At 48.0% G+C, this 21,984-nt stretch overlaps 2 protein-coding genes across 8 annotated transcripts in view; one reads left to right on the top strand and one right to left on the bottom strand.

Moving 5' to 3' along the window:
* Positions 1–66: 66 nt before the first annotated feature.
* On the bottom strand, positions 67–15,301 carry KAT5 (lysine acetyltransferase 5). Of its 6 annotated transcripts, none has more exons than XM_083478070.1 (14): positions 15,178–15,301; positions 15,028–15,094; positions 13,391–13,459; positions 12,378–12,514; positions 11,827–12,006; positions 10,479–10,559; positions 9,415–9,489; positions 9,037–9,285; positions 6,672–6,761; positions 5,138–5,278; positions 4,213–4,306; positions 3,010–3,169; positions 2,131–2,212; positions 67–928 (listed from the first exon to the last, which is right to left on the bottom strand). In XM_083478070.1, the coding sequence occupies exons 1-14, from the start codon at positions 15,187–15,189 to the stop codon at positions 794–796; spliced, it is 1,572 nt and encodes a 523-aa protein (XP_083334196.1). In that variant the 5' UTR covers positions 15,190–15,301; the 3' UTR covers positions 67–793. The 6 variants fall into 6 exon arrangements, with proteins under 6 accessions (XP_083334196.1, XP_083334198.1, XP_083334194.1 ...); XM_083478072.1 differs by having other exon boundaries at positions 12,378–12,554; positions 15,178–15,206; XM_083478068.1 differs by having other exon boundaries at positions 9,037–9,489.
* A 4,436-nt stretch (positions 15,302–19,737) lies between these two features.
* RELA (RELA proto-oncogene, NF-kB subunit) overlaps positions 19,738–21,984 on the top strand; it is a 31,782-nt gene continuing 29,535 nt past the window's right edge. Inside the window, exon 1 of one of the 2 annotated variants that reach the window (XM_083477941.1) lies at positions 19,738–20,169. In XM_083477941.1, coding sequence (XP_083334067.1) covers positions 20,121–20,169 — 49 coding nt within the window. In that variant the 5' untranslated portion in view covers positions 19,738–20,120. The remainder of the gene's footprint in view (positions 20,170–21,984) is intronic. The other variant, XM_083477942.1, reaches the window with a different exon arrangement.

Here is a 21,984-nt window from a genome sequence, read left to right as displayed (position 1 = left end):
TGAGGGTCTTGGTTTTGTGAAAAAGTAATACCATATCCAGAAAAAAGATGTACACACACATGCCACTTAAAAACCCATTTTGTTAATTTATTCTGAGCACAGAAGGTGGGGGGGGGGTTGCTTTCTTTTTAAGGCTGCTCCTCCGGTTCATGAAGACTCTGGTTTTGGGGAAAGGGAGCGAGAGAGCGAGACTGTCTTACCGTATGCTAACCTATAACAAATTCTTTCCACACCTTCACCCCTGTGGATGCTGCTGCAGCCTCAGGCAGTAGGGGAGAGAGCAGCTTTCTAGAGCTGGCCTCCAGCTTCTCCACCCAAGGAAGCAACTGCACAATTCCAGCCTCGAAAGAAGGAGGCAGCAACAACAGTTTGCCTGCCTGCAGCTGAAACGCAGCAGAAAGCAGCTGCCCTTCAACTGCCTTTGTCAAGCTCCAAACTTTGATTTGTGATGGTGGTTTTATATTTATATATATAAATAAATATCCGGTCCAAAAAAAAAAAAAGGGGTGGGGGACAGCTTGGGTAGCTTGGTCTGTGCTTTTTTCACTTCTGTACACAACCGCTCAGCGAGGGATCCAAAAAGTCCTATATACAAACAAGCAGGCAAGTCCAGGGCACGTGAGGCCCAGGTAACAATGAGGTCTGGCTGGCTGACGGTGCCTGCTTTGATAGCCGACTGGAAAATGTCTTCGAAAGAGCGCATGGTCACCTTGCCTGATCCCCACTGTCACAGAAAGTGAGGAGGAGGGTGGACGTCCTGCAAGCAGCTGGTCCTTACTCAGGTGCGCAGGCCTCACCACTTTCCTCTTTTGCTCCAGTCCTTTGGGGTGAAGTGCAGACACTTGGAGTCAATGCGCAGGATTCGCTTCAGCATGGCACGCTCATGTCCGTCCACGATGTCCTCGGAGAGTGTCAGGATATACTGGCCCTAGAAAGGAGATGTGTTTTGGTTCTGTTAATTTTAAACAAAGATTCTAGTCCTCATGACGGGGATACGGCTATACTTGAAACCCTGCTCACTCCCACCACTTCTGTGGCCACTATGGTTCAGCTCCTGAAATCCTGCATATTAAATACCTCTTCTGAGTTCCTGGCGCTTTTTGTGACAAGAGGTAAATCTGACGTGGCGGAGAACCACAGACAGCCAAGGGCTGCAGCATCTCCCTGCCCATCCCTTTCCATGGGATCTTCTCAGGAAAAATGAGTCTCGTCTTTAAAAATGCCTGAAAGCAGGCCACAGTTCTAGCTGGTTCATCTTGAGGGGAAGGAACACGTTTCCTCTGCTGCCCCCATTACTGCAGGTGGGGAAAACTGAAGCCAACAAGCTGTATCACTTCCTAGTGCTGCAACTCCCTACCCCACAAGAAATTTCTGCAGTTTCTAGTCTTCCCTGTAATGCTATTCCCCCTACCCCCACAAAAAACCCTCATACCTGTTACCCTATAGCAGCCTTCTCCAAATTGGTAAGCTACATGTATTACTGGACTCCCAACTCTCATCTTCCCTGACCATTAGCCATGCTAGCAGGGGCTGATGGGAGTTGGGAGTCCAAAATAGATGGAGGCCATGGGTTCAGCAAAGGCTGCCTTGCACAGCAACTCTACTGGCCATGCCACTGCAAAGACATCAGCAGAAGCAGAGCAAGTTATGCAAAACTGCATAGACAAACTGCAAGAACCTTAGCACATCACCGTCTGTTGTTTTTATCCCTCCCATCAGCCGAACACAAACAAAATTCACATGCAGACACATCCATCCCAAGATAGTGTGTCCTCCATGCAGAGCTGGTTCATGTTACTATAACACTTCCCTCCTTCAGGATGAATTCAGCCCAAAGGTGGGGAACCTGAGGCCCTCTAGCAGTTGTTGGGACTTCCAAGTTCCATCAGCCCTGACCATTGGGCTAGACTTGCTGGGGCTGATAGTAGTTAGGAATCTAACAACACCTGGGTGCAGGAGACTTAATTCCCCATTTGTGATCCCCATCTGTGTCTTTGTCTGCTGGGAGCTCTAGGGAACCCCTAAATTGGGAGCCCAAACTTGCCCATTAAGCTCCAAAGTGGTGCCTAGAAATGTTGGAGTCTTGCTGCTGCAGAGCAAATTGCATGGCCATTCATTCAGGCATGCTACCTTGTAGTAGTTGATGAGGTTGAGGTATTGCAATGTTGAGATGACATCCTCCTTCTTGATGCTTGTGATTTCGCTGATCTCGCTGGAAACAAGGAGAAGAAATACTGAGTGCAATCCAAAATAAAGAAGGGCCAGTGAAAGAGGGAGGCCAGTCTTACAACCTTAGCGTGCACCTCAGGTAGTGAAGTGGGCCACCTTATTATTTCTAATCAGTTTTTTAATTGAAAGTTTTCAACATAGAATACAATAAAAGCCAAACTAATCTGAATAAATATAAAACAGACCAAAAAGATAGAAAAAAGAGAAGAAATACAAAGCCCTCTATTAAGGCTGCGTCATAACCTCTATTTCAAACAAAACAGAGCTCTCCCAGCTCCTACCTGGGAGCTTCTCCCGATGGACTTTTTTCTTGTTTTTTGTCACATGAGGTTAGGGAGTCACAGAGTATGTGCTAGTGCAGGCATCCCCAAACTCTGCCCTCCTGCTGTTTTGGGACTACAATTCCCATCATCCCTGACCACTGGTGCTGTTAGCTAGGGATGATGGGAGTTGTAGTCCCAAAACAGCTGGAGGGCAGCGTTTGGGGATGCCTGTGCTAGTGGCTACACACAAAAACACACACAGAGGGCTAATTTACGTGGAAATGACCTCACACACCATTGTCTCCCCATCACAGCTCCCTCCCCCCTCCAGCTATTTGGCAAGCTGAGGGGAACATGATTTTCTGGGCACCCACCGCATGGTGTCTTCTCCACCCCATGCAAAAAATTAAGCAGCGAGGGGTTGCCATCAGCACTGAAGGCCTTCCCAAGGGCCTCATGCAGCCCAGAGGCTGCCCACAGGGGTTTCAGTAGTGAACTTTCATTACTTGGACCTCACTTGATAGTGATCTGTGGACGCTCTCCGGTCTCCGATTTGAGGTTCATGAGGATCTCGAGGATGGTCTGGGACCAGTAGCTGCGGTAGGACAGGAGCCCCAGGTCCGAGAGAGGCTTCTCTGGCGTGCCTGTCTTCCCTTCCACCTTGGACAGCTCATAGCCTTGAGGGGAAAGAGTGAGGCAGCTTGAGGGGGGGTCTGTGAGAAGATCCCGGTGCACAAGAAAGAACAATGTGGCGGATGGAAGAGATGACTAAATCAGGGAAAGTTCTACCGATTTGTCTCAAGCCGCGGAGTTTAAAATGAGGGCCAAGAGGCGCCCTCGACCCAAATTTTAAAGAAGTGAATTTTCATAAATAATGAAAATACAGCACTCGACTGGTGGAACTGGGAATTGGCAGGATTAGGAGTCTTTCCCACAATGTGAAATTGGGACTGCCTACTCCATGGAACAAGCACTTTCTAAAATAAGGAGCATTTCCTAGCTGGGAGACCTGATAAAATAGGATATAACTTTAAGTGTCTTAATATGCGGCTAGCAAACATCACAGCAACCTCAAACAGGCTGTTGTTTATAGCAGCGCTCCCCAACCAGGTGCCCTCCTTGGCCTGCCCCAGCTGGATTTTCTCCCCACAACCCATGGCCAGTCATGTGGAAAGGATCCTGTGCTGTTTTTGATATGTTAATATTTCTAATATATTTTTAAAATATGTAATTGTATTACTTGTAAGCCACCTTTGTAGGATTTCTATCCTGCAAGTAAATAAATCTATGTAATACATAGATAAAGCAAGCATAGCTCTGTGGCTTTGTTTGTTTTAATAAGCAACTGAGTCGTCAAAGCAGGATCTTCATACCAAACTACTAAAAGTGCAAGTAAAAGACTACTTAAACAACACATCTAGGGTGGGGGAAGGTGCTGAAGTTTGCGCTTTGAAGGTTACTCAAGATGAGGGAGCTACACAGCTGTGGGGCAGCCCCACAAGTGCTCTTCCCCATGTTTGCACATGACAATCTAAACATGATGCACAGATGAGGGCACCTCTAGGGCCTCGATGTGTCAGGGAAGAGACTGTCTCCTGAAAATGTCAGGAATGGTTGGGCCAAATCCAGAAAAACAACCTCTGGGGATATAGGAGGGTTTGATTCAACAACCTGCTAAGATTCAAATGGAGGATTGAAAATGGAAAGAGACTCCACTTACTGAACTCAATCAGCAACTTTCCGTAGCCCCGTCTCTGGTAAGGGGGCAGGGTCAGGATACAGGCCACGTTGTAGTCCTCCGTAGATTCCTTCTCCTGCACGTAGTGGCAAAACAAGCAGCATGTTAATTTTCACTGGAGGAGCTGTTTCAGCCCTTCCAACACTGACTCTCCCCGGGATCCCTGACATAGGCATGACTTGTAAGGAGATTTCCCCTCTCTCTGTCCCTTGTCAAGAGGAAGCTGTTTAGGTTTGACCACAACTAGCATAATGGTGATTACAATAGGACAGTGCCCATTCTTTGGTTTCATAACTGTTGCAAAATTCATTAACAGTAGGCCCTCAGCTTTTATTCTATAAACTAAGTTTCCAATCCTTATGGCTGCAAGGAAAGCCTTGAAAACAGAAAATGTAATGCCTAATGAAATATCAGAAGGCAGAGAGGGACTGAGCTGGACAGGTCTCCAGTGCTCACAGCCAACTTGCTCCACAGATAACATTAGGCTGTTGCTACCAGCTCTCCCCCTAACTTCTTTCTCCTTGCTTAATAATAATAATAATAATAAAATCTTTATCCTCAGAGGCAGGACAAAACATAAAAGGATGAGGTTGATAAATATCAATACAGGTTGGCCCCTGGACACATTTGCAAAGCAAAGACATTATTGTGAGCATTCCACAAAATTTCACTGGGGCTAAAAAGAATAGCATTCAGTTAGGTAAAACTCAGTTCATGGTGGAAACTTCAGATCCAATTCAATCGGAACTGTAACTAATTTAAGAACTTGATGATATTAAATGTATTTGAAATAGACAAATGAATTTTACACATACACCATGCAAATTAATATTATATTAACGCATTATCAATTTAGAAATTCTTAAAATCTATCTGATGTATGCGTACATTAATTTTGCAACATTACCTTGGAGAAGTAGCCGACAATGTGAAAGCCTTTGCTGTCGTACTCTGTCATTACGTAGAAGAGGAAGGGATCTGTGTCATAGTAGAGGGTCTTGTGGTCCAGGAAGCACTTTGCCAGGAGGCAGAGGTTTTGCGAGTAGCTCTGAAAAGAGATATGGAAAGGGTGAACAAGCACGTCCTTGAGAAAGGAGGGCCTGAGATTCATCTCTAGCAGCGAAAGGCTGTGGGGCAAGACTGGACTGGAGGGGGAGGGAAATCACAAGCCATTTCAAATATGAGGCTATGAGCATTTCCCCCTCTCAGCTTCACATACGGTGTCTAGAAACCCAGTGCTTCCTCCAGGCAATTTAAAATGCGTTTTTCCCAGTTCCAAGGAGAGGGAAATTCGTGTGGGATGCTCACTCCATTACATCTCCGGAAAAACAAGGAAGCAAGTGGAGGGGAGAGAAGACAAACCCAGAAGTTTCACTTCCAAACACCCCTCCCCAAGCACTGAGCACATGACCTTTGCTTTTGGATCAGTTTCAAGACTTTTAAAACATGCCTGCCTTACAATGTGGGGATGAACCTCCACCCTATCTGCCCACCCACACAGAGACAACTGATTGGATTGTTTCCCTCCCTTCTATTCTGCCCCAAGACTTGTCAATCCATACATCTGGATTCTGGGAGGAAATGGAGGAAAGGAAACGAGCACACAAAGAAAAGACTTTTGCAATGAAGGACTGAAAATGCCAATTTTGCATTGCTTTTCTGCCATTGTGAATGTCTTGTCGTACCAGATGGGACACCCATCTGCCTTGCCTATCAGTTCAGACCACACGTTATGTCACTCAATTTTGTACCTTTTTCGCATTTGGGTGGGTGGCGGGAGCAGGCAGCAGGGAGGGCCAAATTTACTGTTGCTTGCAGAAGGCCCAAGGTTCAATCCCTGGCACCTTCTGTTAAAAGGATCAGGTGGAAGGGGACAGGGAAGACCCTGGAGAACCACAGCCAGTCAGAGGAGAGAGGGTACTGGACAGGATGAAGAAACCGCCTGCTCTGGCATTTGGAAGTTTGTAGCTTTACAGGGAGAGGCTATAGTTCAATGATGGGGAAACTGTTTTGCATGTAGAAAGTCTTGTGTTTAATTCTTGGTTTCTCCAATTAGGAGGAGGAAAGATTTCTCTGTTTTGAGGTGCTGGAGAGCTGTTGCCAGTCAGAGCAGACATCACTGGGCTGAGTCAGGTGTGGAGAAACCGTGGTCTCCAGAAGTTCCTAGATGGCAACCCCCACAGCGGCTGAAGCAGTTGGGAGTTGTAATCCAACAACATCTGAAGGGCAACAGTTTCTCCCCACCCCTGCACTAGATGAAGCAGTCCCAACTTCGTGTGTGTGTGTGTCTGTGTGTGTGTGTGATGGATGAGATGTCTATGGCCAACAGCCGCCACCAGTGCGCTCTCCATCCCCATCTCCCAAAACAAAGCCCCAGCAATCATTGTGGAATCAGCTTTCCTAGAATCCCTGTTTCATCTGCGCCCAATAACTGCTCTTGCCTTGTTCTTCCGCCCATCGATCTCAAAGAAGGAGATCGTCCCTTTGCGGTAGATTTCGTTCCCTGGCGGATGCCTCAAGTCACACTTTGTCTGCAAAACAGAAGGATCACAGGCTGAACTCTCGCAAGCAAAATCAAACCTTTCTGGGTCCTTGTGATTCTAGGAATTGCATTTGGGGGGCAGGGACATAGGACAGGACAGGGCAGACTGGAAGGTGTGGGGAGGTAAAAGCTCAAGATCCTACAGAGCTGCAGCCCCTTACCAGGCTCCAGCACACACTAGGGATTTTTTCTGGAACCAATGATACTGCTCTCTAACAAAGTTAACTGGTCCCAGAGTAAATGCCAGGTGGAGGGTGGGGAATCAAGAACCTAACCTTTAGTGGAGCACACACACAGGGAAATCAGTGTTGCGTCTTCCCTCTCTGGAAGTCCAGTAAGGGGCTCAAGAGTTCTCTCCCATGTTTTACGCAATTGGATGGTGCAAAGTAAGCACACACAGTTATCATTTCAATACTGACTCTGAGTTATACAAACTTTGACTGAAACAGGAACCAAACCGGCAGCTCGGTTTAAGATTAGCACGGAGCCAGGACACAGGTTGGGGCAAAGAGGATGATACCTGGCACAGAATATGGGTGAAGCCCCCTCTCAGCAAAATATAAAGAACTGTCCTTAAAAGTGCTTCACGAACTGGTACAGAACTCCCAGAGGCCTGTTACTCAATCATATTTGCATTTATGGTCTCTGGCTTTTAAAGAAATCAATACAATTTTGAATTGTTTTCTTATCCCTTCAGCCCAGCTTGCACCATTACCTATTTTTGAGGAAGCTGGTCTTAGTATACATAATAAAGAGCTAATTGCTCATTTTGAGATGGCTGCTAGATCCACAATGGCTCGTTTCTAGAGAGTTCCAAACGGAGCCAATACTTCTTTTTCGTATTCCAAAGTTTGGGAACTTGCTTTATTATAAAAGCTGACCAACAAACTATGCATTTCCAGGGGACAATGTAAAAAGGATAGATTTTTGGATAGATTTGTAGGGGTTTGGTTTGATTATATTACAGTGGTACCTCTGGTTAAGAACTTAATTCGTTCTGGAGGTCCATTCTTAACCTGAAACTGTTCTTAACCTGAGGTACCACTTTAGCTAATGGGGCCTCCCGCTGCCACAGTGCGATTTCTGTTCTCATCCTGAAGCAAAGTTCTTAACCCAAGGTACTATTTTTCGGTTAGCAGAGTCTGTAACCTGTAGCATCTGTAACCCGAGGTACCACTGTACTAATGTCAATAAGGAAGAACACTGCCTGCTACCTCCCACTGCTTCTCAATGGATTTGGTTGATTCAAAAATATATGATACTGTTCCTCTTTAAGATTCATTCAACCCAAGACAGTAATGGGTTTTATTTTATTCTATGTCTAAAAGTGTACTCTTGTTTTATTTCTGTTGTATCAGCCTGATTTGTATTTTTTGTCGTCACTGCTGTTTGCACAATATATAAAATAAATAAATATATTGACTCCCCAGGTGATTGTAGGAGCTTTTTGAGATTCTGAGTTGCACAGAACTGATGCAATCAGGCGGCTTGAGGAGCAAAACTGCTCCAAGTCCTGCTTCTTGTATAAAATACCTCAGGGGCATGTAGAAAACTAGCCTGCAAGGGTGAAGAAGCAAGCTTTCCCTCCAGTATGTTCCCATAGGGGTGTACTCAAACAAGCCCTATCTCATCTGGAGACGTTTTGCCAATCAAATCTTCTGAATGCACAAACTGGCATGATGGGCATGTGTAGCCTGCAAGGCTGTGACAGAGATGTGACGGTAGGCAGACCTGTCCTCCAATAGGCAGGAGAAGACCAACAGGTCTACTAGACTCAATAGGTTTAACCTCCTGGAGGCTGCGTCAGGCAGAAATCCCAGGCTAGCATCAGGTCTACCAACCCTGGGCAATGGGTCTGCAGAGATCAGTAGATCCCCATCAACAGGTCTGCTGAGCCCAACAGTCTCCAGGCATGTTCAACAGCCAGTCGGGACGGTAGACCTGCCTGGCCTCTGACTCTGCAGGAGCAGGCACAGTATGGCATTGGGCTTACCTACTATAACAAGTCAGACTGGGCATTAGGTCTACCCAGGCCAGAGACCAGGTCTACCAACCCAGGAAGATAGACCTGGCGTCTTGAGAAATAGGCGGGTCTGGGCAACTCAGGGTGTTGTTAGACCTGGTATCCCAACGGTAGCCAGCATGCAGTCTCGGGCAGCCGCTAGGTGTTGGCGACAAAGAGCTGGCTGGGAAACAGAGCAATCCAGGCCGGCAGACTTTGGGTCCCGGATGACAGGCTGCCCAAACTGGGTCCTGGGACTTACCAGGTGCCTCTGGAGACATTTGAGGCTCTTGACGTACTTAAGGCAAAACTCGCAGAGGTAGAGGACGGGGAGGGTGGTGAGCTCCTGTGGGTAGGGTGAGAAGTACCAAGGCTTCAGGCGGTGCCGCCCCAGTTCAATGCACTCAATGTTTTTCATGCGCGTGATGATGTCATCGTGGCTGCGGTCCGAGACCAGACTGCCTGTCATGCGTGGGGCTGAGGGGATGCCGTCAGAGCTGTCCTGGGAGTCCTGCTCACAAAAACCGGGGGGAGGCGGGAGATTCTGGATGAACGAGGAAGAGCCACACATTCCTTCTTCCAGGCTGGTGCCCCCCTGGGAAGCAGGCTGGCAGGCACTACCCCAAGCCCTGGCACTTACCTCATCAGTGCCAAGGCAATTGGATTTCCTCTTCCTGCCAGGCTGGGCAGCCACCGCTCGGCGTGCGGAGCCATTCTGGAAGACAAAAACGGGGTCAAGGAGGATGTCAGAGAGAGCAGGGGAAAGTCACTGCCCAGACACTCCCTCCCCCTCTCTCCAGCTCATGCAGAAAAGTATTGAAAGGCACCTCAAAAAGAGCTCCAGAAGACTCACTGAGGGACAGAAGCTACAGCAAGAGGGAGGAACTTTTTGCACCCTGGGGTGACTCCCCCATCCAGGCAACTTTTCGGGGGCCGCCCGTGGCGGGCAGGGCCAGGAGAAAACATGGGTGGAGGAACAATGGTTAACTTACTTATACGTTCCTCTCCATCCTGGCACCCAAGAAGCAGTATGAGAATTCAAGGAGACATTCTAGCCAAGCAAAAATAGTCAAGGAGGATGCAAGCCAGGTTGGTGAAAGGGTTCTAAGGGTTAGGGTTCCCGCTCTTTAGGTTCATCCCCGCTCTTTAGGTCACAAACCTATTTGGCTTGGGAGGTATATTTATTTTTGGGAGGTGTATCTATTTATTGTAGCTCATCTTCCTCTTCAGAAGTCAGTGTGGTGTTCTCAGGCAGGCCTACATTCCAGACCCTGTCCTGCTTAGTTTCAGACCGGTGCCATGTGTTCTGTGGGCCAACGGCCCACATTGGAGCATGAATAAAATCCAGCCGCCCTCCCAAAGGAAAAGCTAAAATTCCACGCCGTCTGCTTGGGTCTCATGCGCACACACCCATCCCCTTGTGCTGTTCTGTAAGTTGAGGTCAAAATCAAATGTGGTTTTGCACAAAGGCAAGGATTCAGATTTGGTTTCCTCGTTAAGAAAACGCAAACTCCAGCCTTTCACCAACCTCTGTTTGAGTAGCTGGAGGAGCAGCTTCTGCATCCTGGGTGTTTGTGGAGACACTCACAGGCTCCTCTTCAGAACCTGGCTCTCTCTTCCTCCACAACCCCCAACAGGCATAATCCCTTACCTAGACCCATTCGTCCAACAAGAACCACTGGAGGTGGGTGCAGAGTGGCTTACCTGGGGGAACACTGATGCTTGTGTTGTCTCTGTTGGGGTGGGGATGGGGGTTGCTGGAGAAACTACTTCCACTTTCCTCTTCTGGAAGAGACAGAAACAAAGCAAGTTATTTCTGGGGCTGCCCATCCCCTTCCTCAACAGCCACTGATACGCTTCCAAACACATTTCCATGTGCCCACTCAGTTCCAAGCAGAGATCCCCACTTGCATGTCCCATAGCAAAAAACATGGTGACTTTGACCCACAGCCCACACGGGGATTGCGCCTTGCAGGGAAGGTCATACAGGGGTTACGGCTCAAGTTCATCTGCTTTGGGGCCTTCATAATCAATCAAACCCACTGGTCCATCTAGCTCATTACTGTCTACACTGATTGGCAGCAGCTCTCCAGGGTTTCAAAAAGGGAGGCATTCCCAGTTTTACTTGAAGATGCTGGGGATTGAACCTGGGAACTTCTGCACACAAAGCAAGTGCTCTATCACTGAGCTCCGACTCTTCTGAACATCTACAGAGATTACTTGTCCCCCATCCTTGGGGACTCAGACCTGCTTTGTACAGCAATCTTCTGCAGTCAATGGAGCATGTATGGCTGTCCCAATCCCACATCTGGGGGGGGGGGAACCTTCCACAATGGAAGGTCTGCTTGTATGCTCACAACAGCTTTTCCCCTCCCTCTGGTATCAGAGACTTTTACACAAAGACACCTTAGGTGCAGGGTGTGTTTTAATGGGTTTGCAGGCAGACACATCACAGAGAAAGAGAGAGTCCATATAAAAAGGACAGCTGCAAGTAAAATGCCCCCACCCAACATTTAAACTACGATTGAAATCTCTAACTTGCTTAACAGCGAGGCTGAGAAGCAAGGAACCTGGGGACTTGGGGCCGAATGAAGTGACTGTAGCAGCTAAGCTGGTTTCAAACCAAATAAAATTTCCAGGGCACTTAGTCAGCAATAAATGGACGTCTGAGTAGTATTTTTAGTGGGGCTCCACGGTCATTCACAGGCTCCAGACCCTGAGCGACACTCAAGAGCTTAGTTCAATAAGTAATATGGTTCTGAATGCCAGTGTGCACAGAGCACTGTACTGGAGGCTTGATTTGAACCCGTTCTTTATTTCTTTGGTGTTTTTCCTGTCGGGAGTCACCTGCACTACTCTTCTTTGACTCGGGAGGGAAGAGAGTGCCCTCAAGATGAAGGCCAGAATGCCCCCGGGCTCCTCCCTTGGAGGCCTCCCTTGCCAGCCCAGACCTTGCCCAACCCCGCCCAGCTTGTGCGGCCTCTTGAGAACGTGCCGGGTAGACAAAAGACACAAAAGGAGCGAGCCGGGGCGGCCGAGCGCCGGTTCGTACCGTTGAGCGATGGTTTGGCTGGACGCAGGAGCTGGAGGAGAGGGGTTGGTCGGGCGAGCCGGGGACGGCCTCCCTCTCTTTAGGTAGGTTAAAACGGAGGGTTATCTGCACCGGAATGGGAAGGGTTTTACCGCTGGATGGAGTTGCGGCTGGTTGTAGAGACAGATCCAAGGTCTTCCTCTGAGTGGGGGAGGAAGAGGGGTGTTACCAACACATGGGAGGGAGGGGCAAGGGGCAGCACTGCCGCTCTGGGGAAGGGTGCAGGGACCACCATCCCCACACGCTGCAGGCTGGGCAGCACAATAAAAGGACACAAGGGACAAGACCGGAAGAAAACCACCAATGCTTCCAAAGGCCTCGTTCCTTATAAAGTCTCTGTCCTTGACCCAAAGAGACCTGGGGGAATGGGACGGGGAATCAACCCCAATGCTAATAAAAGCACTCTCTTCCCCAGGTCCAGACTAACACCACCACCCACCGATCCCTTGCCAGATCACATCCTCCCAAAGCCGCCCTTCCCCTCCCCCCCCAGGGCCCACATTTCCTCCTACCACGTCACGTTCCGGAGAGCTGGGCCGTGATCCAGGCAGCCCATTCTTGGTGGGTGTCTTCGCTTCCTTTTTGGGGAACTGTATCTTCTTCAAATCCAGCCGGTCATGAGTCACCCATTCATCCAGACGCTTGTTAACTGCATGGTTCAAGGCAAGGGATAATTTTCCCACCCCCATCTTTAAGGAGGAATGAGATGATGATAAAAGCAGGGCTCTGGATCGCTATCTAGCCAGCAGCAATCCCTGTTACATCCCCCCTATCTTTCTAGGCAGTGCCCCAAGCTTCTACCTGTCTTCCCACCTGCTTGTTTACAGTAGCTGCCAGCTGTCTACTTTTGGTGACCAGATTTCATTACGTACATATACACATCAAAAGCAAAAACAGGTCCCAAGGGCTGGAATGAAGAGTCCATGCCTTTTGACTAATCTTGGTAGTCACATCCCAACAGGGGAAGGATGGAGTCCTGTTTTTGGCCCAATACTGAGTTTCAAAAGCATTCTCAGATGTTCCCAAAGTGAAGAATGAAGTCAGCAACAATCAACTCCAAAAACTTTTTTTATTAGGACTGGTTCTGATGCTCAGGACAGATGGAAAGGAAGTTTACCCATGCATTCACACACCCCTGCTTAGCATGCTGGTTCTGCTGTGAGCTCTATGGGCAGTCTGCTGCAGAACCTGTGGCCCTCCAGATGTTGTTAGATAACAACGATAATCAGCCCCGGTCATTGGCCAAGCTCGCCAGGGTAGAGCCAAGCTGGCTGGGAGTTGGACTCCAGGTTCCCCATTCCTGCTCTGGGAAAAGGCTGGTCTACTTCCCCATTTAAGTGGGTAGACCAGTTTTAATTACTGGATAGTAATTAAAAAAGATTCTGCTTTCAATTTCTAAGTATCTTGAGTATGTTTCTATAACCTTTTGCCTTCCCAGACGTTCTTCATCATTCCTATCTGGAAAAGCCCATTTTATGATTTCATCCAGCCCACCCTCCAAATGGATTTGTCCCCATCTACTCACAGTCAATGTAGTGAACGTAGAAAAGTTTTCGGCCGCTGATGTCCTTGACGCTAAGTATTTCAGCCAGTGCTGTTGAAAGAAAGAAATATATTATCTAAGAGAATGTGGAGGGAGAGAGAGAGAGAGAGAGAGGAGACCACTTTGTGGACCTCTGAAAAGGCTACTACTAAAAGTGTCAGGAAGACTCTCTTATTTGGGATTCCTGCGATGGGCCTGAATATTTTATTTAGAGTTTAGTTTTAACGCTCTAGTCTGCCACAAGGATCTCTGTAAAAAAATTCTCACAATCAATGTTCTTAGTCTGTGAAATGTGAGTATTAAGAACTAATGTGAGCCTAGACAAAAAAAACTCAAGTTCAAATCCTGGTTGTAAGACTAGATGGCTGAGGGCACTATTCTTTCTTAACTCAATTTATCTTTTCAGATCTGAATAATAGGTAAGAGTGCTGTAAAGAAACGCTAGCCCTGACCTGCATTGCCAGTAATCAATGTCATGGATGTATCCAAATACCAGATTCTGTTACTGGAACTCATCACTGACAGAAGATTGACAAATAATGGGTAGGATAAGGGCAAAGATACAAAACAGTTTAGAATATGATTTTGCCACAGATACTTGGACTTCATTTTGTACATGGAGAACAAAGTGTGTTTCGTTCTGAAATACCTTTAATCATAAAGTCATCAAAACCTGTTGAGATTAATAAATTCCATTCGCTCCTTTCCTCCACTGGATTCTCCCCAAATTCCCAGAGACCTCTAGACTCCTTGACATCTTGATTGTGGTGGAACTCAAAACCGCACTAGCCTCCAATGAATTAAGTAGAACATATTTCTGAGATGGCATAGGTAAGACTGTGCTGTTGGTCCCACCTCATCTTAGCCCATATTTACAGTTATACCAGGCCTTTCATCCAAGGAGCTCAAGGTGATACATACAGGTCTCCCTTCTCTATTTTTGTCTAAACAATCCTGGAAAGTAGGCTGGACAAGTGTTCTTCGCCAGATTTTGCCTAAACTACCACTCCCATCACTCCTGTCCACCAGCCAAGCTTGACTAGGGATTTGATATCCCGCCTTTCACTCCCCTTCAGGAGTCTCAAAGCGGCTAACATTCTCCTTTCCCTTCCTCCCCCACAACAAACACTCTGTGAGGTGAGTGGGGCTGAGAGACTTCACAGAAGTGTGACTGGCCCAAGGTCACCCAGCAGCTGCATGTGGAGGAGCGGAGACGCGAACCCGGTTTCCCAGATTACGTGACTACCGCTCGAAGAGTCATAATTCAACCAGATTTGGAGGGCTGAAGGTTCTCCACACCTGGACTAAGATTACAACTGACCCCAATTCAATCACTGAGTGTTATAGGCAGATGAGGATTTGAATCTGAGCCTCCCCATGTACCACACTCCAATACACTGCAGGATGCTCTTTCGCAGCCTGACCTTAGACCTGACACCCCTGCGGTGCTGGCCCTCAGCCTCACCAGCCTCTTTGACTCCACATTCTTGTCCATGCTAATCCTCCCCAAGGTTCATTGGTAACAGATATCATTTCCCCCACAAGGTGAGAGGTCTCCCCTCTGGGCCATGATGACAGCTGGCCCCGCCCCTTGAGCCTCCGCCCCGCCCCTCACTCACGCCACTCGTCCTCGTTTTCCTGGTTACGGCGCAGCACAGGGAGGCGACACCCCTCGGTCACTTCCTCCTGCAGGAGTTAGAGAGAGATTAGCAGAGGGGCCAGCAAGCCCAACCAGACCCCCACCCCGCAATCCCCGGCTCTCAACTCACCACCTCCGCCATCTTGGACCCTCGCCGTTAGCCGGGGCCTTCTCTTCCGGCATCTACCAAACAGCGGGTGGGGGGGAGAAAGGAAGTGATCACTTCCAGTGTGCTCCAGATGACAACTTCCTATTTTGCTTTGATCCCTATAGGCTTCTTTCTGAACTCTATGGTCGTAGTGTCACGTGACGAGGACAGCCAGCTAGAGCCCGCAGCAGAGAAAGAGAAATGATGCTAGTTCAAGTCGTCACAGCGACAGGCGTTGGTGTCATGTGATGGTCTAGGAAGTGACGCTAAAACGCTTGCAACGTGCCCTGGCAGCCCTCCCAGAAAACGGAAGTTGTCATTTTTGTTGTTGTAATCTGTGTAGTATGAGCATTTATGACTTGGCAGTTAACTGACTCTGTCCCCCTTTATTTAATTCATTACGTTTATATACTGCCTTTCTGCCAAGATACCAAAGCAAATTTTGCAAGATATCAGACTAGAGATATGCTGAGAATTTCGCAATAATGATAATAATAATAATAATATAATTTTTATTTATACCCCGCCCTCCCCAGCCAAGGCTGGGCTCAGAGCGGCTTACAAGCAATAATAAAAACAAGTTAAATGATTACAACTTAAAAACAAAATTAAAAATACAAAATTAAAATATTGAAACATTAAAATGTAGCCTTATCGCAGGAGGAGAAGGAAAAGAAAAAAGAAAGAGAGGGAGGGAATCAAATTGGCTCCACGCCAAAGGCCAGGCGGAACAACTCTGTCTTACAGGCCCTGCGGAAAGAAATCAGATCCTGCAGGGCCCTGGTCTCATGAGGCAGAGTGTTCCACCAGACCAGAGCCAGAGTTGAAAAGGCCCTGGCTCTGGTTGAAGCCAATCTAACTTCCTTACGGCCCGGGACCACTAGGGTGTTGCTATTTATGGACCTTGAGGCTCTCCGTGGGGCATACCGGGAGAGGCGTCCCGTAGGTACAAGGGTCCTAGGCCGTGAAGGGCTTTAAAGGTCAAAAGCAGCACTTTAAATCTGATCCTGTACTCCACCGGGAGCCAGTGCAGCTTGAAAAGCACTGGGTGAATATGCTCCCATGGCAGAGACCCCGTGAGGAGCCTCGCTGCAGCATTCTGCACCCGCTGGAGTTTCTGGGACAGCTTCAAGGGCAGCCACGCGTAGAGCGAATTACAGTACTCAAGCCTGGAGATGACCGTCGCATGGATCACTGTGGCCAGGTCAGGGCGGGAAAGGTAAGGGACCAACTGCTTGATGCGGTGAAGGTGGAAAAATGTCGCCTTGGCTGTTGCTGTAACTTGCGCCTCCATGGAAAGGGAGGCATCAAGGATTACACCCAAACTCTTAACGGAAGGCAATGGCACTAATTGGGCCCCCGCAAGAGAAGGGAGTTGGTCCCTCATCCCCATGCCATCCCGACCCAGCCATAGGACCTCTGTCTTCGAAGGATTTAGTTTCAATCGGCTCCCACGAAACCATCCAGCCACAGCTTCCAAGCATCTGGTCAGTGTGTTCGGGGCCGAGTTGGTGTGGCCATCCATCAGCAGATAGAGTTGAGTGTCATCAGCATATTGGTGACAACCCAGCCCAAAGCTCTGGATAATCTGGGCAAGGGGGCGCATAAAGATGTTAAAAAGCATTGGGGAGAGGATTGCGGCACTCCACACACCAAGGAGTGGCGCGACGACATTTCCCTCCCTAGTGCCACCCTCTGTCCCCGACCAGAGATAAAAGAGCACAGCCAGTTACGGGCTATGCCCTGTATCCCCACGTCTGCGAGGCGGTGGTCCAGAAGATCATGATCGATGATGTCAAAGGCTGCTGACAAATCTAAAAGGATCACCAGTCCTGACCCGCCTCAATCCAGCTGTCTACGGAGATCGTCTGTTAGGGCAACCAGAGCCGTCTCGGTCCCAAAACCAGGACAGAAACCGGACTGAAATGGATCTAAAGTCGATGTTTCCTCCAGAAACCTACCAAGCTGTTCAGCAACTGCTCTCTCAATTACCTTACCCAGATATGGAAGATTTGAAACTGGGCGGTAATTGGATAGGTCTAAGGGATCTAATGAAGTTTTCTTTAAGAGTGGACATACCACTGCTTCCTTCAGTTCCCCTGGGAATGTCCCCGTGTCAAGGGACAAATTGATAATTTCAACCGGGGGGGGGGTATAAAACATACAGGAGTTGGCTGCAAAATTAACCAACCCTTTCACCAATAAAAATACACCAATTCCCAATTTGGATTTTGTTGTTGTTCTGAGGACCACTAAAGCAAAGTGAAAGCAGTCACTTAGCATGTCTAAAAAAGAAGCTGCCTTTTGTAAACTCATTAGGCTAGTCTACTGCGGCAGCTGGCCAAGGTCTCAGCCAGATAACAGTTTTTCTATCCCTGACTATCTGACCCTTTTAACTGTAGATGCCAGGGAGTGAACCAGGGACTTTTCACTCTACTACTCAAGGCTCTCACCAACAGATAACAATTCTGTGTGCAACTACAAGCAGGGCGCTGGGTTGCTGTTGTTTTTTGCCCATTAGAATTCCATTCCATACATAGATAAAAAAGTAAGACCTTTGTTAGTTGAAAAAATAAGCAAATAACTACAAAATTGTAAGCAAGCTTTTGCATATGCATTTCCATGGATAAACATAATTTGACCAGAAAACTGCTCCTAATACTAGATGTGTGTCAGTGTTGGCTGTAGTCACATGGAGAGTGAGGTGAATGCATTCAAGGTGTCCAGAAGTGCTTTCCCTTTTCACCATAATAAAATAATATCTTCACATTTCACAGATGAAAATAGGAATACTAGCGGATACCCAGGTTCAAACCCCCAATTTGGTTATGAAGCTCACTAGGTGGCCTTAGCAATGGATAGGGAATCGTGTAGATCATTTTGAGCTCCTTGCATAAATGCCTGTATGTGATAAATCAGGGCCCATGTCCGAGGCTGGCATTGCCAGGTACATGCAAAGGGTTTGCAGAGCCTCCTTGCACTGATGAAATACAGATAACACAGCTATAATTTATGTTACTGATGACATGTTACTGATAGCATTATGTAACTGATGACTGCTTTTCAGAAAGCAGTTGCTGGCCACCCAAACAGTCTAATTAAAGAGCGGAGAGGAAAACCTTTGCTCCAGAACCAAGAAAGAATAAACAACCCTGGCTTAAGTTATGTTTTGTTTTTAGTATTTATTCATTTATTTTAAAAACAACTATAAGTATTCAGTTTGAAATTTATTGAAAGGTGGGTCCTTTTTTTTTTTTACATTTATGGAAAATAAAGAACACAAAGGTTGGGCGCCACCCCTAGTCCCAGCATTTACCCAGGGTCTGTGTTCCTTTGGATAAAAAGAGGCACAAGAGACTATGGTGACTATGAGATAAATGGCTTGTTCAAATAAATACAACCTGAGCCTAGGATGGAAGTGAACACAGTATTAGATCAGCAGAGTGCATCTCCCTGCTTCTCTCATAGCTTTGGCCAGCTTGAGTCCTAGAGTCATGCTCCACAGTCTCTGGATGGCAGCAGCTCCAGCCCGCAGCCAAGATGATTCTATCCTTTGTTCCTCCTCCTTATAACAATGGTGTTATGCACTAAGCAATGGTGTTATGTACTAAGGGATGCGGGTGGCGCTGTGGGTTAAACCACAGAGCCTAGGACTTGTCGATCAGGTCAGCAGTTCGAATCCCCGCAAGAGGGTGAGCTCCCGTTGCTCGGTCCCTGCTCCTGCCAACCTAGCAGTTTGAAAAAACATCAAAGTGCAAGTAGATAAATAGGTACCACTCTGGCGGGAAGGTAAATGACGTTTCCGTGCGCGGCTTCCTTGGCCAAAAAAGTGAGATGAGCGCCGCAACCCCAGAGTCGGCCACGACTGGACCTAATGGTCAGGGGTCCCTTTACCCCTCTACCTTTACCTTACTAAGCTTGGATCTTAGAACAATAGGCAAGTAGGATCCGAGACTGCAACAACTGATTGGCCTGCAGGAAAAGACCAATCAGGCTCCAGGAGGGAAGCAGAATCAGCCAATCAGATGGGACTCATTATGTAAATAATGTATATAAAAGCCTGAGGTTTGGGGGGCAATTCAGTCACTGTTTTACAAGCTGCAATAGAGAGCATGAAATCACAACAGAACTCCGAGTATATTTCAAATATATTTCCTTTTAATTCATTCCTCGTATTACATAGCTTTTGTTATGTTGCCTCTCTACCCCGCAACCCCTTCATAGGTCTTCTCCTTGCTTTGCTCTCCTTTTGTTATTTTCTGAGAGGCGCATGAGAAGCGAGGATGTTGGGACGCACAACGCTTCTTGTGCTTGCATACTTTTTAATTTCTTAAGATTTATATACGTCGCCCTTCCTCATAAAATCTCAGGGCGCTTCACAGAATGAAACATTGCCACCCGCAACATAACACTAATAAAATAAAAAATAAAACCCAACAGAATCCAGGTTGGGCTCTCCTCGGAGGTTCCCTTTCCCTCCTGAGCCAGGTAAGGCACTTACGCCCGATCCCTTAGGCCCGCGATTTGCATAAGAGGCGGGGGGGGGCGGCGAGGATGAGCGCGAGAGGCGCGAGCGAGAAGCGGCGCGAGGCGGCGCCTTCCCGGCAGGCGGCGGGGTCACGTGGGGCGGGGTGGCGGTGGTTCCTCCGACCCCGAGGCGTTGCTGCTGCTGCTGCCGAGGTTCCAGCGGAGCGGGCTGGGTGCGCCTGCGTGTCTCGCCGCCGCCGCCGCCTGCGAGCGCCCTTTCCTGCTGCGCCGTAGTAGTACTAGTGGGACTCAGGGGGCGGGGAGGGAGCCTGGGCCTGCCGCCTACCACCGACGGCTTCAAGGCTGGCTTCTTTCCTTCCTTGGAGGCGCCTCTTCTCCTGCTCCCGAGGGCCTGCGTGGCGGTGGTGTCCCCCCCGCACCTTCCCCACCCAACTGGCATGGGGGACTCTCTGCCCCAGGGGGGCTTCCAGGCTGCCAACATGGACGGTGAGTGCCTTTGCCTTCTGCTTGCAACCTCCTTCTCAGTTGTGGGTCCGGGGGTGGGGGCATCTTTGCCTTTCTGCCCCAGATGTGGGGCTTCCCCACACCCGCTTTAGTGGAGGGAGGAGGGGTGTGCGTTCTCCTCCTCCTCCTCCTCTCCCCCCTCCACTTTGTTGTTGTTCACGTCGCAACGCATCTGGCAACACAAACGCATACTTTGCCATTAGCAAATGATGCACAACTCTCTTCCTCGTCGTCGTTGTTATTCGCTTACATTTGAAATCATTAGAATACATTGTGCCATTAGCCAATGATACAAAACATTAACAAATACACACTGAAACACAGTTTGGTGAGTTGCAAGCAGTTATGGGTCAGATCCAGTGCTGGCCCCGCTCAGAGAAGGCCCAGTGCTTTCCCCCCCCTGGGGTTACTCAAGTGTACGCAGTACCGGTACATTTTTTTAGAAGGAAGAAAAACACTGAGTAGACCTGTTGAAAATAATGGCAGTGGCTATCTCGGGTTGATTTCAGTAATTCTTAAGTATGTTTTTTTTAAAAAACCACTTTCCCTCAGCTGTGAAGTTCCAAATTGAGTTACAGCAATGTAATCATGCAAGTAAAACGATTTTCAGATGCAGCTATTAAAACAAAGCAATCCTGAGCAAATGAAGCAGTGTACAGAGTAAAACAAAAATGGAAGATGAGATGGGTCCCACAAAAATGTCTTACCTGTCAAAGGCCAGAGTTAAAGGGGTGAGTTAGGAAGGAAGAGGGAAACAGTTGGTCCTCTGTTAACTAATAATAATAATTTTTATTAGTACCCCGCCCATCTGACTGGGTTGCCCCAGCCACTCTGGGTGGCTTCCAACATATATAAAAACATAATAAAACTAGGAAGGTGTGAGGTGAGATGTCTCTGATTTGGAGGAGAGGAGGAGAAATGTTTATTGGTTTCTTAATAAACATTCCCTATGTGATGAGCAATAAATGAAATGTGTTGCTAGTGTGTGAAAAGATCCACCGATCCCCAGGCATTCCTCTCCAGATGGTGGAGGTGTCAGATGCCATCCTGGTGCCTGGGCATCTTCACTTGGTTGCAAGTGGCCAATAGCCAGGTGCAAAATGAGCCTAGCGATTGGCTGATTTCAAGAGGGAGTGGTATTTGGTTGGGGCTATTCCTCTTGCAGCAGGGGCATTCTCTGAGTTGGGATGAGAGGATGGGCATCTGAGGAGGAGGTTGGGGACGACTGACACACCATGCACACTTTGTAGGTTTCTAGGCCAACCTGGTGCCTTCCAGATGTTTTGAGCTACAATGTCCACCAGCCAGATGTGGTTCAAAACATCTTGATGGCACCAGGTTGGCCAAGCCTGCTTACAAGTTGGGCCTGTGACTGGTTCCTGGAAGAAATTGCTCCTATGTGCTTCACTAATGGCTCCTTTCTGTGTTGTTTCCTACTGGTGCACTTTATCCTTTGTCTTCGACTGATAGGGCTCACAATTTCGATTTTGCTGTTGGAGCTGGGGGCAGGGAGGAATTAACTTGTAATAGAGGTTTGTCCCCAAACACGGCTGGTCCCGAATGCTTTTAGTTGGTTATCCTTTCTGGATTATTTAGTGCTGGTTGATGCGCAGTGATATTTGACTTTCTGTAGTTTTGTAGTGATTATGGTTTATGTATTATTATCAGCCTGCATGCATCTTCAGATCTCCTGTTAGAGTTCTTCTCAAATTTACCCTTCTCAAATGTACCTCAAGCTTTCACGAAGGGGGGGGCAGCTAAACTTAGGGATCCTCTCCTCATGGGGGGCACATGTGG

This window comes from Podarcis liolepis (genome assembly GCF_965112155.1).
Source record: "Podarcis liolepis genome assembly, chromosome: 15".
Lineage (NCBI taxonomy): Eukaryota > Metazoa > Chordata > Lepidosauria > Squamata > Lacertidae > Podarcis > Podarcis liolepis.
The sequence above is the reverse complement of the archived record's forward strand: the minus strand, read 5'-3'. Positions and strand labels throughout refer to the sequence as shown.

Excerpts from the sequence above, each read along its gene's own strand:
- KAT5 (XM_083478068.1), bottom strand. Across the intron at positions 10,560-11,826 it reads AGCCAAACCATCGCTCAACG|AAGAGGAAAGTGGAAGTAGT; the intron begins GTACGAACCGGC and ends TGTCTCTTCCAG. Across the intron at positions 2,213-3,009 it reads CGTCCACAGATCACTATCAA|CGAGATCAGCGAAATCACAA; the intron begins GTGAGGTCCAAG and ends CCTTGTTTCCAG.